This window comes from Protopterus annectens, chromosome 12.part0 (genome assembly GCF_019279795.1).
Source record: "Protopterus annectens isolate FY-2018-M chromosome 12.part0, PAN1.0, whole genome shotgun sequence".
NCBI lineage: Eukaryota > Metazoa > Chordata > Ceratodontiformes > Protopteridae > Protopterus > Protopterus annectens.
This window is the reverse complement of record NC_056746.1, coordinates 280,285,496-280,300,742: the sequence shown is the minus strand read 5'-3', so window position 1 is coordinate 280,300,742 and position 15,247 is coordinate 280,285,496. Positions and strand designations below refer to the sequence as shown.

General features: G+C 41.9%; 1 protein-coding gene across 1 annotated transcript in view; it reads right to left on the bottom strand.

Moving 5' to 3' along the window:
• LOC122816509 (CREB binding protein) overlaps window positions 1-15,247 on the bottom strand; it is a gene marked incomplete in the record, with an annotated part of 4,149,155 nt that overhangs the window by 2,743,388 nt on the left and 1,390,520 nt on the right. The window contains 1 exon segment of the mRNA XM_044089341.1: window positions 12,380-12,572. Within this exon segment, the coding sequence (XP_043945276.1) occupies window positions 12,380-12,572 (193 nt within the window).

The following is a 15,247-nucleotide window of genomic DNA, read 5'->3' as shown; positions in this document are numbered from 1 at the left end:
GACAGATGGAACAATCCTCCTGAAGATGGAGAGGGTCAAGACGCAGGAGGTATGATTGTCCGTAATGGACATTTTTTGACCACACTGTCAGCGCTTAAAACCTGATTTGGCTTTCTCTGACACGTTTAAGCTAATTATTAAGACAGTAGAAATGTATCTATTATAGAAAACGGCACTACAAAACACACTAAACTGTAGAAGTAAACACAAGACAGCAAAACACCATGAGTAAATATATATATATATATATATATATATATATATATATATATATATATATATATATATATATATATAAATACAGCAAATATATGTATAAATGTAGGAAAAAAAATTCTGTCAGAGCCCTGACAGAGATAAATGGCCTAACGCCGAAGAGCAGTAGCTCTAACAACTAAGCTAAATATCAAAGAAGATATATATCTAACACACACACACTACCTGAAGTCTACTAAATTTTTACAGGTAACTATTAAGCAATATCAATATTTTAAGAAGTAACAAATTTTTACTGGCCCGAGCTTTCTCTCAACGCGATCTGTTGCAGCGGCAAACTAGATCTGAGGGATAGCAGCAGGGGATCATGGGATAGGGATTGTGCCTCGAGCTTCTCTTAGATGCACAGCTTGCGATGTGGCCGACTTGGAGCCGAAGGTCGGCTCCGAACCCATGCGTAAGAACAAACGGCAAGATCGAACAATTTCACATTCAGTATTATTGAAGTGGGAAGTAGGTTTTTTATAGGGAGTAACTGATAAGGAGGATAGGTATAGGAGAGTTACTCCTCCCCTTTTTGTGGGTTCTATCTTTTCTAATGATAGAATAGTTGGGTGGTGTTATTTCAGAATGTTTTATGTGGGGTTTTAACCAGGTTTCAGAGATGGCAGGATGTCAGGTTTATTATGTAGGGATTTTGTTAGCTATACTTTTGGCATTTAAAGAGGTAAGCAGGATGGATTTATCTGTAGAGGGGGAGGTAGCGGTCCCTTGGTTAGGGTGTATATCTCCAGATAGTAGAATGGTAGATGTAGGATTAGGCTGGAGAGGTACTTGGAATGCTTAGAATCTAGGTTGAGCTTTATTAGATTTTGTAAGGGTTTTGTTAGTTACTGGGGGGTAGGGTACTTATAATGAGTAATAAGTTTATAGGGAAAGAGTAGATTTTTTTATGGGATATAGGTAGGGAGATACTGGGATATGTGGTTGTAAGAGTGGTGGGATAAGATGGTTGGTTATATGAAGGGATGGTGAGTGGTTAGTGTTAATGCGCTGGGTTAGGTAGTAGATATAGGATATGTTGAGAAGTAGTAGTAGTTGAATAGAGAAGGATGAGGGTTTCGAAAGCATGGTGAGATAGGGCTAGTAAGAGTAGGTACGATTGTGGCTGAGCAATTTACAGGAGCATGTGAGTTGTATGTTTAGGGAGGAGCAGGTGAGAATATAGGTTATGGGAGGGAAGGGAGAGGTGACTGATGGTTGATATGGGGTGGGAATAGGAAGTGGGTGTTGCTAGAGCAATGGAGACTAACTGGCCAGGGAGGGAAGTAGGTATGGCTATGAAGGAATAAATGTAGAGGTGCTGGGGTGGTTGGGATTTGGGGGCAGGGTAGGGAGCGGAGTGAGCCCGCAGGGCGAACGGAGCGGGTAGAGCCAAAGGATGGAAGAGCTGGAGAGAGAAATCAATCAGCAACAGAAAAAGGCTTTAGTAGAGGGGTAAGTGTAGTAGAGAACTTTCCTAATGGTATAAAAAGAGTAAGAAGGGGAGGGGAAACCAGAAAAAAATAAAATATTCAGTAAGGTAGGACATAAAATAAAAGAGAGGATGAGACCTAAGGAAAAAGGATTGACTGTAATATAAGTCGGTGGTAGTAGAAAATAGTATGAAGTTAGGGAGTGTAGCGCCACCTAGTGGTTACAATAGAAAATGGCCTCAGAGGGGAACACTATATTTAATAGAGATAGGATATACACAAGGGTAGCTAAAGGAAAAAAACCCCACAAAACTGGGCTATGGGTGCAAGCAGGCTGCGGTCGGCTGCTATCATGTGGAGGCAAGAAGTAGGATACAAAATTTAACAAAACAGGCAGTGAAAACTAGCAAAAAATGTACTTATAGGCTATGTACACAGAGCCTTCTTAAATGAGGGGATAGTCACACTGAGGGAGTTTTGAGAGGATGAGCGTATTCGCAAGTTGCAGGAGAAGAAGTTTTCCCTTACAGTTAGTTGCTGTAAAATAGAGAATACTCTTTTCAAGATATGGAGTGGGCACCCAATGTTAGGCTGTAAAAAAAGAAAGGATAAAAACTTAGACAAGGCCAGGCATATATGGAAGGCAAAGTAGGATAGGTTAGGACATGAACTATAAAAAGCGAGAAAAAGTTGGTCTATACAGGGAGGATGCATAGGGACAAAGGTTGCAGAAACGAGTGAAGGTAATAAAGAACAGGAAGGTACAATCACAGCAAGGACCAAATACCCCTTGAGTTTGTGGAAAGGTACACCAAGCTAGGAATTAGAGCAAGGCAGAAATGTGGCAATTAGCAGCACAAGCTTTGTTAAACAGGCATAGTAATATGCATTAAGTCATGCAATAGGAGATTGGAGCAGCCAGAGCATTAAGTCTAAATACAATAGCAGCTGTAGGAGAGAATGAATAGAAACTAAACAATAAAGAGCACACTAAAAACTGTTAGACAAACTCTATACTTAAGAGGAAACATTAAGGTACACAATTCATCAAATATTGAAAGATTATCGCATTATTTCTTACAGGCAAATTAACAGGCTAAATTGAAGCAGAAGGACAAACACCAAATAACATTGCAGACATGAATTGCAGTAGCACAGCACAGCAGTGGTAAGCACCTAGCACGATACAAAACAGGGCTAGAAGCTGGAACGGCCCAAATAACACAAAGACGATAAATACAGTCAGTTATTTCAATAGCGTTTAGCGTGTCTGCTGGAGAAACACACTAAAAAATAAGGTAAATGTCCTGGAAAAACACTCAGTTAGTAGTATAATAATTGGAGCAAGACTGTGATATCCCATGGTGGGACTGGATCTCGAACAGGGAGTCTCAATAAGAATGTTCTCTTAAGTAAAGCTTTGGCTACCCTAAGTGATACAATAGATGGATCATTATGTTTTATGTGAAAATATGAGATGGCAGTCATCTAGACTTTCACAGTAGAGTAAATTGAACCTTGCAGAAAAAGTTCTGCAAGAAAATCCAGTACTGATGGAACAGAGGCTGAGAAAAGATCAAAACCCTTCAAGAATGCCCAAATGGAAAACATTTTCCATTTGCTCTTGTCAGTCTTTTGAGAAGAAGAAATTATGAGGACTACTGGAGGAGGAAAGCCTGGCATCTCTGCCTATCATTAAAACTGGAGAAACCATGAAGATAGTTTCAGGGACTGAAGGTAAAGTTGAGGTATCCCTGATGGGTAACTGAGCTGAGTAGATCCAGAGTGGGATCCAGTAACCATGGTGGGTGTAGTAGGTGAGGCCAAAGGAAGGGTAACTATATCTGTCAAGGCCAAAAGAGGCAAATAAGATTATTCTTGTCTAGCATCTTATTGTTTTCCGAATTAACTTCATGAGACGGGGAATACATAAAAGTAGACCTGAGGGCCAAATGGGGATTACAGCATCTCTCGGTGACTTTTCTTGTGGAGGATAAGGGGAAAAAACTGCTACATTTGTTGTTTGCTTCCTACTTAGAGATCACAGCAAGATTTACCACAGCAGCGGAAGATTTCTGTAGCTACTGTCTGTTTCAGAGACCACTCATGAGGTAATAGGACTACTCCTGCTCAACCTGTCCGCTAATACATTTGGCATCCCAGGAATGTGCATTGCCACTAAAAAGCAGTGTGAAGACATTGCCCACTGCCAGACTCACATGGTCTCCTGGCAAAGACTGTATGAAACATGTTCCAACTTGTTGATGTACCAGACCACTGACATATTGTCTGTGTGAATGGAAATCATACCCTTGGGTAGTAAGTCCCGAAACGACTACAACATTAGGAGGACTGCTCACATCTTCAAGACACTGATGTAAAGTCTGGCCTACACAGATGACCATGCCCTTTGAACAGTCTTCCCTTTGCAAGGAGGCGTCCATGGTGACTATGGGCCTGGAAGTACGGAGCAAAAAAGTCTGCCATGTACTACTGATGGTGATGTAATCCACCAACTTATGTGGTGTGGTGCCTGTTCACTTGACTGAGTCAGTTTCTGGTGGGAAGGGAGTGAGTCTTCTGTAACCACTGTACAGCCAATGTCCACTGCAGGACTTTCATGTGGTACCTTGCTGATGGGACCAATGTAACAGTAGAGGCCATCAGCCCTAAAAGATATAGAATGAGTCTTGTCTGTGGACATGGATACTGCATCACTTAAGAAGCTACGAGTCTTAATGACTGGTCTCTTGAAATGGGGCATTTTGCAATTTTTTTTGACTGTGTCTATCTGACATTCTATAAACTCTATGTTCCGCACAGGAGAGAGTTTAATGTTCATGTGATCAACTATTACTCCACGACTATTACTCCAAACTGGTTTGCAAAACTGAGAAGGAATGACTGGTGTTACAACAGTAGATCATTGGAGGTAGCAGTTACGAGCCAATCATCTAAATACCAATCCTCTACATATAAGAAGAACTGGATCCCCTGCAGCTGTAAATGCAGCTACTATGAACTGGTAAATAGTGGCACCCAGCCTGAAACAGAGAAACCTCCTGGACAGCCTTTGGGTTTTGATGTGATAGTAGGCATCCTCGAGATCGACAGAGGTAGCATGGAGTGTACAGTGACCATCCAGAACTTTGTCTGCTTACATACTGATTTAGATAGCGCAGATCCAACATTGGCCTGAGGTTCCCTGTCTTTTATGGAACTAAAGATAACCTGGAATAGACTCCGGATACTAACTGGTCTAGGGGGGACGGTCTGGATGACTCTCTTAGTGAGCAACATTAACACTTCTGCTGCTGCAGATTTCAAATGATCGGGTGGTGTGCCAGGAATCTTTGATCTTTTCTTTGGAGTATACAAAAACGGTATCATACAGCCTCTGGTGATTATCCTTGGCACCGATAAATCACATGCTATGGTTTTTGCAAGGCTAACCGGTATAAGGTTAAGTATCCCCTGACCACCTCCAGACTGCAGCAGTCAGGCAACCATTCGGGGATGCTGGTAAGGATGCCCTGAGGATCCCTGTCCATCATCTATATCTGTGTCTTCAGTGACAGACTCAGGAGAGGAATCTATGTGCTTCTACTTACATGTCCGCTTTCATGGGACATGTCTCAAGGGGCCTGAGGGAGACATCAGAATCAGACAAGGAGATGAAATGTCAACTACCTTGAAGCTAACTGTCTCTTCCGGTTGACTCAAATGAGAGGAAAGAGGCACAGGATTCACTGGAAGTCAGGATGAAGCCTAACCAGGTGTAGGTATGTGTCTCCTGGGAAAGTTTCAGATGACAAGCTGAGTAAAGGCCTCTGGCTACAGTCTTGATTGTTAAAGTGGACTAAGCCTCATCACACAGGGTCTATATTACAACACTGAATGTTCTAAATAGCGAACGCTCACATGAACGAAAATGCAGGAACTCAAAGGTTTTTTTTTTTTTTTTTTTTTATTATTGCAGTACAGTGAAGATTGGAATATTTGCCCTTTCCTGACCGTAGTGTGATCTCATTGCTGGAATATATATTTAGCGGGGACTGTGGGGGGTGCAGACCCCCACAATAACGTTTTCGAGGTCCTGCATTTTCGCTCATGTGAGCGTTCGCTATTTAGAACATTCGATGTTCTAATATAGACCCCATCACAGACATCTGTCATACATTCACCCACAGGAGGAGCCAGTGCAGGATATCACTACTGGTCTCCTCATCTTCTAGAAAGACAGAGGATAAGTGAAGGTTTCAGACCCTTCCCTACCTGAGGGCAAATGCAGCATCTGCAAAAATGGTGGGGATGGGGGTGGGGAGTCTAGCTGGACAGCAAACATACCTCAAGGAGATTCAGGCCTTAACATAATCTCTGTATGCTTGGCCTTGTTGCAACAATGCTCTGATTTATGATGTCTGCCACACAGCGAACAGCCGGACTCGATTGTTACTTTTTGCATGCAAAGCAGGCCAAAGGTTTCTCTATTCTGCACCATCAGCAAAATCTCCCGTCAACAGTTACCTTTGTTATGCCTCCACACCAAATCTGCAAATGTACAGATGGTTTGAGTCCTACACAAGCAATACAACAGCTACATTGGGGGGCAGGGGAACGATGTTTTACTTAACTAGTCAAAATATTACATCACACTTTGTATCTTTTTAGGCAAGCTGATTTTTCTAAAGGGTGAATACTCCAAAATGTTGCCAAATAACTGGTGGAGAATAGCACAAATAAGGACACGTCAAGAAAAATCCTTGAAATAATGCTACAAGTTATAGATTAAAGACAAAAAGTAAAGAACCAATAAAATATCTGCAATGATAATTAGAGTTTCCTGAGCATTAAAAGTTAAAAAAAACAAGCCTGCGCTATCTTCGTGGAGGCAATGACCTATGCTAAAGATCCCAAGGCACATGGCAAACAGTGTACTAACAATTCTCCCTACTTACTATGAATTCTACCACCACACATTCCCTAAAAAAATGGCCACAGGCAAACCATTCAATAAAATGTAGAAAAACAAAACAAATATGGTGCTAAGGCAAGCGATCATTTGATTAGACATGCTCACATTTCTTTGCAGACCAGCACAAATCCCAATAATATAACACGTTTAAAAAGTGATACATGCCTAGTTCTCCAGTCCGTCCATGCCATCTTGACATTTTCTTTCAGAGAATAAGCACAGTAAATACAAAACTCAAACCATTAAGGCCAGGTAAGTAAAGTACAGTTTTGTACCTACCATAAATGTAGATGTTCGAGGATCCCCATTGCTGCAGTCCTTACTATCGGGTGTAGTCCGCCGTCCAGTCGGCCCGAATACCAGAGTATAAGGCTGACGTCGGTCAGGGCGCATTAGACTGACGTCAGTACGTCAGGGTACTAATGCGCATGACCGACGTCATATCCTCAGTCTTTTCTTGCCCCAGATGTCAGAAGACCCTAAAAAGACAAGGCCCAAAATACCTGCACCAGAAATATGTACAATATATACAAGAATATATACAAAAATATCAGCATGCAACCTCACCTACACAACCACCCCTAAACACAGAGGGGAAGGAGGGAGGGTAAATTGGACTGCAGCAATGGGGATCCTCGAACATCTACATTTATGGTAGGTACAAAACTGTACTATGTTCTTCGTTCCGCATTGCTGCAGTCCTTACTATTGGGTAGAATCCCAAAGCAGAGGTAAGGGAGGCTGGCAAATCATAAAGAAGCAGGAGCTGACAACATGCCTTGCAAAACAGCTGTGGCAAAACCAGCCCTAGACTTAGAGTAGATAGGAAGGTGATAATGCTTAGAGAAGGTATGCACTGAACTCCAAGTAGCTGCTTCCAAAATATCCTTAGTTGCCACCCCTTAGAAATGCTGTTGAAGTGGCAGTAGCCCTAGTGGAATGAGGCCTAATCCCAGCTGGAATCTCCTTGCCATGATGGGAATAACAAAATGCAATGCAAAAGCCAATCCACCTAGAAATAGTTTGTTTTGACACAGGCTTGCCCTGTGAACTCAAAACAAAAGAAACAAACAACTGCTGAGACTGCCTGAAATCCTTAGTCCTGCTTAAATAATAACGCAATTGCCTGTGTACATCTAAAGTGTGCAAAATCTTTTCCCCTTTATTTTGGGGGTCTGCATAAAAAGTAGGCAAATGAATAGTTTGGTTTAAAGCCACACTAGAAACCACCTTAGGCATAAAGGAAGGATTAGTACGTAATGATACCCTATCCTTATGGAAAATCAAAAAGGGCTCTACTGCCATAAGGGCCTGCAACTCAGACACCCTTCTTGCAGAAGTAATAGCCAACAGAAAAGCAGTCTTCCATGACAAGTATTTCAATTCAGCAGTAGCCATGAGGCTCAAAAGGTTGTAGAGTAAGTTTTTCCAACACAAAATTGAGATCCCAAGCAGGAGTAGGAGCTCTACGTGGGGTCTTATATTCTTTGCCCCTCTAAGAAACTGCTTGAACAAAGGATGCGAAAACAATGGTGGATCACAATCATAGTGAGCTGAAATTGCTGCCGCATGAATCTTAATGGAAGAGAAAGACAAACCTTTGTCCAATAACTCAGTAAGATATTGAAGAGCCACACTCAAATTAGGCTCAGAAATCTCCAAATTCTTTGCTGTACTCCAAAATAAAAATCTCTTCCATTTTTCTGCGTACACTTTCCTTGTACTAGGTCTTCTAGCTTCCATAATCACATTTAAAACTTGTTGAGGAAGTTGAGACCTGCTGTGTTTCAACACAGAATATGCCAGGCTGTGAGATGAAGAGAGTGAAGCTTGACATTGAGCAGATGACCGTCCTTCTGAGATAACAGATGAGGAATCAGAGGTAAAGGCCATGGAGGCTTCTTTACCAGACTCCGTAGTAGTGGGTACCAGTGTTGCCGAGGCCAATCTGGAGCTATCAAAATCATCCTTGGCCTGTCTTGTCTGACCTTTAATAGTACCTTTGGAAGAAGAGGCAGAGGTGGAAAGGCATACACATGAAGGTTTTTCCAACTGAAAGACAGAGCATCCACTTTCCAAGCTGTGTGATGAAACCCCTTTGTGCAATACTTTGGCAGCTGGTGGTTTAGTGGAGAAGCGAACAGATCTATGTCTGGAGTTCCCCATGATACTGTCAATTTCTGAAATACATGAAGATCCAGTTTCCACTGTGGGGATCCATGATTTGTCTGCTTAACACATCTGCTAAGGAGTTCTGTGCTCCTGGCAGAAACCTTGCCTGAAGAGTAAGTTGCAAGCTTAGCAGTCTCCCATAAAATCATTGCTTGCCTGCATAGAGGATAAGAATGTGTTCCCCTTGCTTGTTGATGTACCACATGACAGTTGTGTTGTCTGTTAGAATCAACACCTGCCCTGGAAGAAGTAACTCCTTGAAAGCCAGTAATGCAAACTGGACTGCTAACATCTCCTTCATGTTGATATGTAGATGCTGTAGTCTGGCAGGCCACTTGTCTTGTATCCACTTTCCATTTAGATGAGCTCCCAAGCAATGTCCGAGGCATCTGTCGTTAAAATCTGACTCGCCTCTGGCCGGGTCACAGAGAGTCCCTTGTTTAGGTGACATTCCTGAGCCCACCACAAAAATTCTTTTGAAGGCAAGGTATTATTTGAATGACAGTGTCCACATCCTGGCAGTGCTGTGTCCATACATTTTTGTGATACCAATGTAGCTTCCTCATATGCAGTTTGGCATTGGGAAGCACCAGAATACAAGATGCCATGAACCCTAATGCTTGAAGGACTGTCCTTGCAGTCAGCACGGACTGATGAGATAGTTGATGGAAGTAAAGTGATAGACTCTTTTGTTTGTCCGGGGTTAAAAAGGCCATCTGGGCTGCTGTATTCAGTCTCACACCCAGAAAGCACATGTCTTGAGAGGGTACTAGACTGGACTTTATTTCGGTCACAGAATACCCTAGGCATCTTAGCACTGCTATAACATATTCCAGATGCTGTAGAAGGTCTTCCTTTTCGTGAGCCAGAATCAGGCAGTCGTCCAAGTAAGGATAGATTTGAATTCCTTGAAGCCTGAAGTAAGCTATCACTGAGCCAGAACCTTTGTGAATACTCTGGGCAGTAGATAAGCCAAAGGGCAATGCAGAGAACTGATAATGAGAATTTCCAGCTCAAACCGCAGATACTTCCTGCAACTTAGCCTTATAGGCACATGAAGGTAAGCTTCCTTGAGATCTAAAGTTACCATCCAGTGATCTTTGCCCAGCAGAGGTAACAGCTGTTGTAACGTCAACATCTTGAACTTGGGAATGTCCAGATAAGTGTTGAGGAGAGATAAATCCAAAATTGGTCTCCACGTGTTCCCCTTCTTTGGTACTAGGAACAGGCGAGAATAAAATCCTAGGCCCCTTTCTGATACAGGGACTGGCTGAATGGCCCCATCTGGAGTAACTGAGAAACTTGCTTGTGAGCCTCTTTTCTTTGTGGAGGAGGAACGTCTGGCATGCCTTTGAAAGGGGCATTGTATGGAAATAAAATCTGTAACCGTGGTGAATGATATCCAACACCCATTTGTCTTGAGTAATTAAATCCCAATTTTCTTTGAAAAGAGACAGTCTTCCTCCCAAAGGAGCTGCCAGACGAGAATCTACTGGCAGCTGAAAAGGCAGGTCATTGGGTCTGTTTACGAAAGGACTGACCCTGCCCTCACCAGAAGTCTGAGCAGGTGAACTCCCTGTTCTAGGCCTAAAAGAACCTTGAGCCCTGCCCCTACCACGCCTAGACCTACCCTAGACTGGGAATCATAAGCAGGATATGTCCACCCCTTAGCAGGCCAATTTCTACTAAACTTCGTGGCTGCACCTGCAAAAAATCTTTAACAGTTTGCATAGACTTAGCTTTGTCCTCCATTTTCTTTAAAACTGCTTCCACAGGCGATCCAAACAACACATCAGACTGTAAAGGAGCATCCAAAATCCTTGTCTTAACATGCTCAGCTAAATTCTGATCCTCAACCAGGCATGCCTGCGAAGAACAGAACTAGTGGCAGCCACCCTCGAGGAGGCCTGTACAGCATCAAAACCACATTGCAAAGAATGCTTACCCACTTGTTCAGACACATGAACCAAATCCAGCAACTCTTTACACTCAATGCCTTCCGCCAAAGCATCCACCTTAGATTTCAATTGTGAAAGGCTGTACATCTGATTGCTAAAGTGGACTAAGCCTCATCACACAGGGTCTATATTACAACACTGAATGTTCTAAATAGCGCTCACATGAGCGAAATGCAGGAACTCAAAGGTTTTTTTTTTTTTATTATTGCAGTACAGTGAAGATTGGAATATTTGCCTTTCCTGACCGTAGTGTGATCTCATTGCTGGAATATATATTTAGCGGGGACTGTGGGGGGTGCAGACCCCCACAATAACGTTTTCGAGGTCCTGCATTTTCGCTCATGTGAGCTGCTCGCTATTTAGAACATTCGATGTTCTAATATAGACCCATCACAGACATCTGTCATACATTCACCCACAGGAGGAGCCAGTGCAGGATATCACTACTGGTCTCCTCATCTTCTAGAAAGACAGAGGATAAGTGAAGGTTTCAGACCCTTCCCTACCTGAGGGCAAATGCAGCATCTGCAAAAATGCTCTGGATGGGGCTGGGGAGTCTAGCTGGACAGCAAACATACCTCAAGGAGATTCAGGCCTTAACATAATCTCTGTATGCTTGGCCTTGTTGCAACAATGCTCTGATTTATGATGTCTGCCACACAGCGAACAGCCGGACTCGATTGTTACTTTTTACATGCAAAGCAGGCCAAAGGTTTCTCTATTCTGCACCATCAGCAAAATCTCCCGTCAACAGTTACCTTTGTTATGCCTCCACACCAAATCTGCAAATGTACAGATGGTTTGAGTCCTACACAAGCAATACAACAGCTACATTAAAGGGGAACGATGTTTTACTTAACTAGTCAAAATATTACATCACACTTTGTATCTTTTTAGGCAAGCTGATTTTTCTAAAGGGTGAATACTCCAAAATGTTGCCAAATAACTGGTGGAGAATAGCACAAATAAGGACACGTCAAGAAAAATCCTTGAAATAATGCTACAAGTTATAGATTAAAGACAAAAAGTAAAGAACCAATAAAATATCTGCAATGATAATTAGAGTTTCCTGAGCATTAAAAGTTAAAAAAAACAAGCCTGCGCTATCTTCGTGGAGGCAATGACCTATGCTAAAGATCCCAAGGCACATGGCAAACAGTGTACTAACAATTCTCCCTACTTACTATGAATTCTACCACCACACATTCCCTAAAAAAATGGCCACAGGCAAACCATTCAATAAAATGTAGAAAAACAAAACAAATATGGTGCTAAGGCAAGCGATCATTTGATTAGACATGCTCACATTTCTTTGCAGACCAGCACAAATCCCAATAATATAACACGTTTAAAAAGTGATACATGCCTAGTTCTCCAGTCCGTCCATGCCATCTTGACATTTTCTTTCAGAGAATAAGCACAGTAAATACAAAACTCAAACCATTAAGGCCAGGTAAGTAACCACACCACCTGCATTTCTGACCATAACCTCATGGCAATGCTCTGAATGCTGACAATTAAGAAATATTGCTTCTAGCCACTTCTCCCACAGCCAACCACAACAATCAGCACCAAATACTTACTAGATGGTCGAACAGGAGGTGAAGGATGAGGAACGGGAGCACTTGATGCTATTGCTGGAGGCTGAGTTCCAGATGTCTGCATGGCAGGCTGATTACCCACAATGGCCTGCCTCTGTAAACGTGACCGTCGCTTCTCCTCCAACTCCTTCTGAATTTTGTAAATCTTCTCTGCTAACAAGTGATAATATTCATCCTGCAGTAAAAGAACATGCACATTACAATTTACCAAGCACAGAATAATGTATTCAGTGTAACAGCTGATTTGCAAGAAATGTGTTTTGCACTAGGCAACTGTTGGGTTGTATTACATGTTCCAAGGCGACATCGTGCTACAGGATTACCTAAATGAAATTGTGGAACCTATGGAAAAGCCTCAACCTCCTAGGAAAGCAGGGCTGTCAATGACAGGCAGCTATTTCCATAAGAAATGTCCCCAGCCTGTATCCACTGCATGCAAAGCCCTGAACCAACTGCCAAGAAACAAAGGAAGGACATTAAGTGCATAAAGCAAAAAGTCAATCTGACCAGGAAGACAGATCATCACCAGTCATCACTTATCCCTATGAGCACTGAGTATGACCCAGCTAGGAAACGAACAGTGCAGAGGAAGGCGTTGGACCTCTAGCAGGGTGGACTGAAACAGTATACTACTAAAAAAAAAAATCTATTTATATATATATATATATATATATATATATATATATATATATATATATATATATATATATATATACACGCGCACACACACACACACACACACATATATGTATGTATATATATATATATATATATATATATATATATATATATACATATATATCTTTAAAAAATCCAGTCCACTTGCACTAGATGGAGGATTCCAGCAAGCACATGAGAACTCACTTAGAGCCCATACCATTCCTGTGTTCAGCAGTTCAGCCACCATATACTGACTAAGCACAACCTGAAAAACACAGACAGAAAGTTTTAAAAAAGCATGACATGCAGGAAAATATAGGCACTTATTTTAAAGAGGCTGTCCAAATGCAGGGGGGGGGGAATAAGCACCCATTGCAGAAGGCTTTACTATAACGTAAACAAGTTAGTTCTTATCTTATTTTGATACATCATATCATTTACATTACACATTACTACAGACCAAACCATTTAAGTTATCACACTAATATGTTCCAACCAGTGTTTCATGTTTTCGATATCCTCTGTTTTTAGCTTTCATGTAAATCAACATGCTGAATTACCTTATAACAATAACAAAATAGCACAGTCTCCCCAAAACCAGAGCTTTGATTTCAAAACTGCCTACAATTATATACAAATAGACTAAAATTAGGAACCAAACTTAACCCCAAAAGACTATAAACTGAAAAAAAAATTAAATCCGTAACATTTTGAACATCTATTTCCCTGTAGCAGTTTAAGACGAACTTGGTTTCCCCCTCACTGTGTGGGTTAGGAAGGAAAAAGTACAGTTTTGTACCTACCATAAATGTAGATGTTCGAGGATCCACATTGCTGCAGTCATAACCTGTGGGTAGTCCGCTGTCCTCGGTCGGCCCGAATACCAAAGTGTTAGGCTGGCTTCGGTCATGGTCGCTCAGATCTGACGTCAGTACGCAGTGGTACTAAAGCGCATGACCGACGCCATATCCTCAGTCTTTCTTGCCCCAGATGTCAGAAGGCCTAAAAAGAAAAGGCCATAGCCAAAAATAGAAAATACCCAACCACCAATATAGAACAAATAATTACCCCAAAAATAACACAGCAACCCCAAACTACAGAGGGGAAGGAGGGAGGGAAAATTGGAATGCAGCAATGTGGATCCTCGAACATCTACATTTATGGTAGGTACAAAACTGTACTATGTTCTTCGTCTCACACTGCTGCAGTCATAACCTGTGGGTAGAATCCCAAAGCAAAGGTAAGGGAGGTTGGCAAAATCAAAAAGCATTAGGAGCTGCTAACATGCCCTGTAAAACTGCAGTGGCAAACCCAGCCCTAGATTTGGAATAAAGAGGGAGATGGTAATGTTTAGTAAAGGTGTGCACTGAACTCCAAGTAGCTGCCTCCAAAATATCCTTAGTAGCTACTCCCCTTAAAAAAGCAGTAGAAGTGGCAGTAGCCCTAGTGGAATGAGGTCTGATCCCAGCCGGAACCTCCTTTCCATGACGAGAATAACAAAAAGCAATACAATGGCCAATCCACTTAGAAATAGTCTGCTTAGAAACAGGTTTTCCTTGCGAACCCAAGGCAAAAGAAATGAATAACTGTTGAGTCTGCCTGACCCCTTTAGTACTGCTCAAATAGTAACGTAACTGCCTGTGAATATCCAAAGAATGCAAAATTTTTTCCCCTTTATTTTGGGGGTCAGCATAAAAAGTAGGCAAATGAATAGATTGGTTTAAGGCCACATTAGAAACAACTTTAGGCATAAAAGTAGGGTTAGTACGCAGGGATACCCTATCTTTATGAAATATCAGGAAAGGTTCAACTGCCATTAGAGCCTGTAATTCAGATACCCTCCTAGCAGACGTAATGGCCAACAAAAACGCAGTCTTCCAAGACAAAAACTTCAACTCAGATGTAGCTGCAGGTTCAAAAGGAGGTAAAGTAAGCTTTTCCAACACAAAATTGAGATCCCAGGAAGGAGTAGGAGCTCTACATGGGGGTCTTATGTTCTTTGCCCCTCTAAGAAATTGCTTAAATATAGGGTGAGAAAATAAAGGTGGGTCACAGTCATAGTGAGCAGAAATGGCTGCAGCATGAACTTTCACGGAGGAGAAAGACAAACCCTTGTCTAATAATTCTGTAAGGCACTGCAGTGTAACACTCAAATTAGGCAGTGAAACATCAAAACTCTTTGCTGTGCTC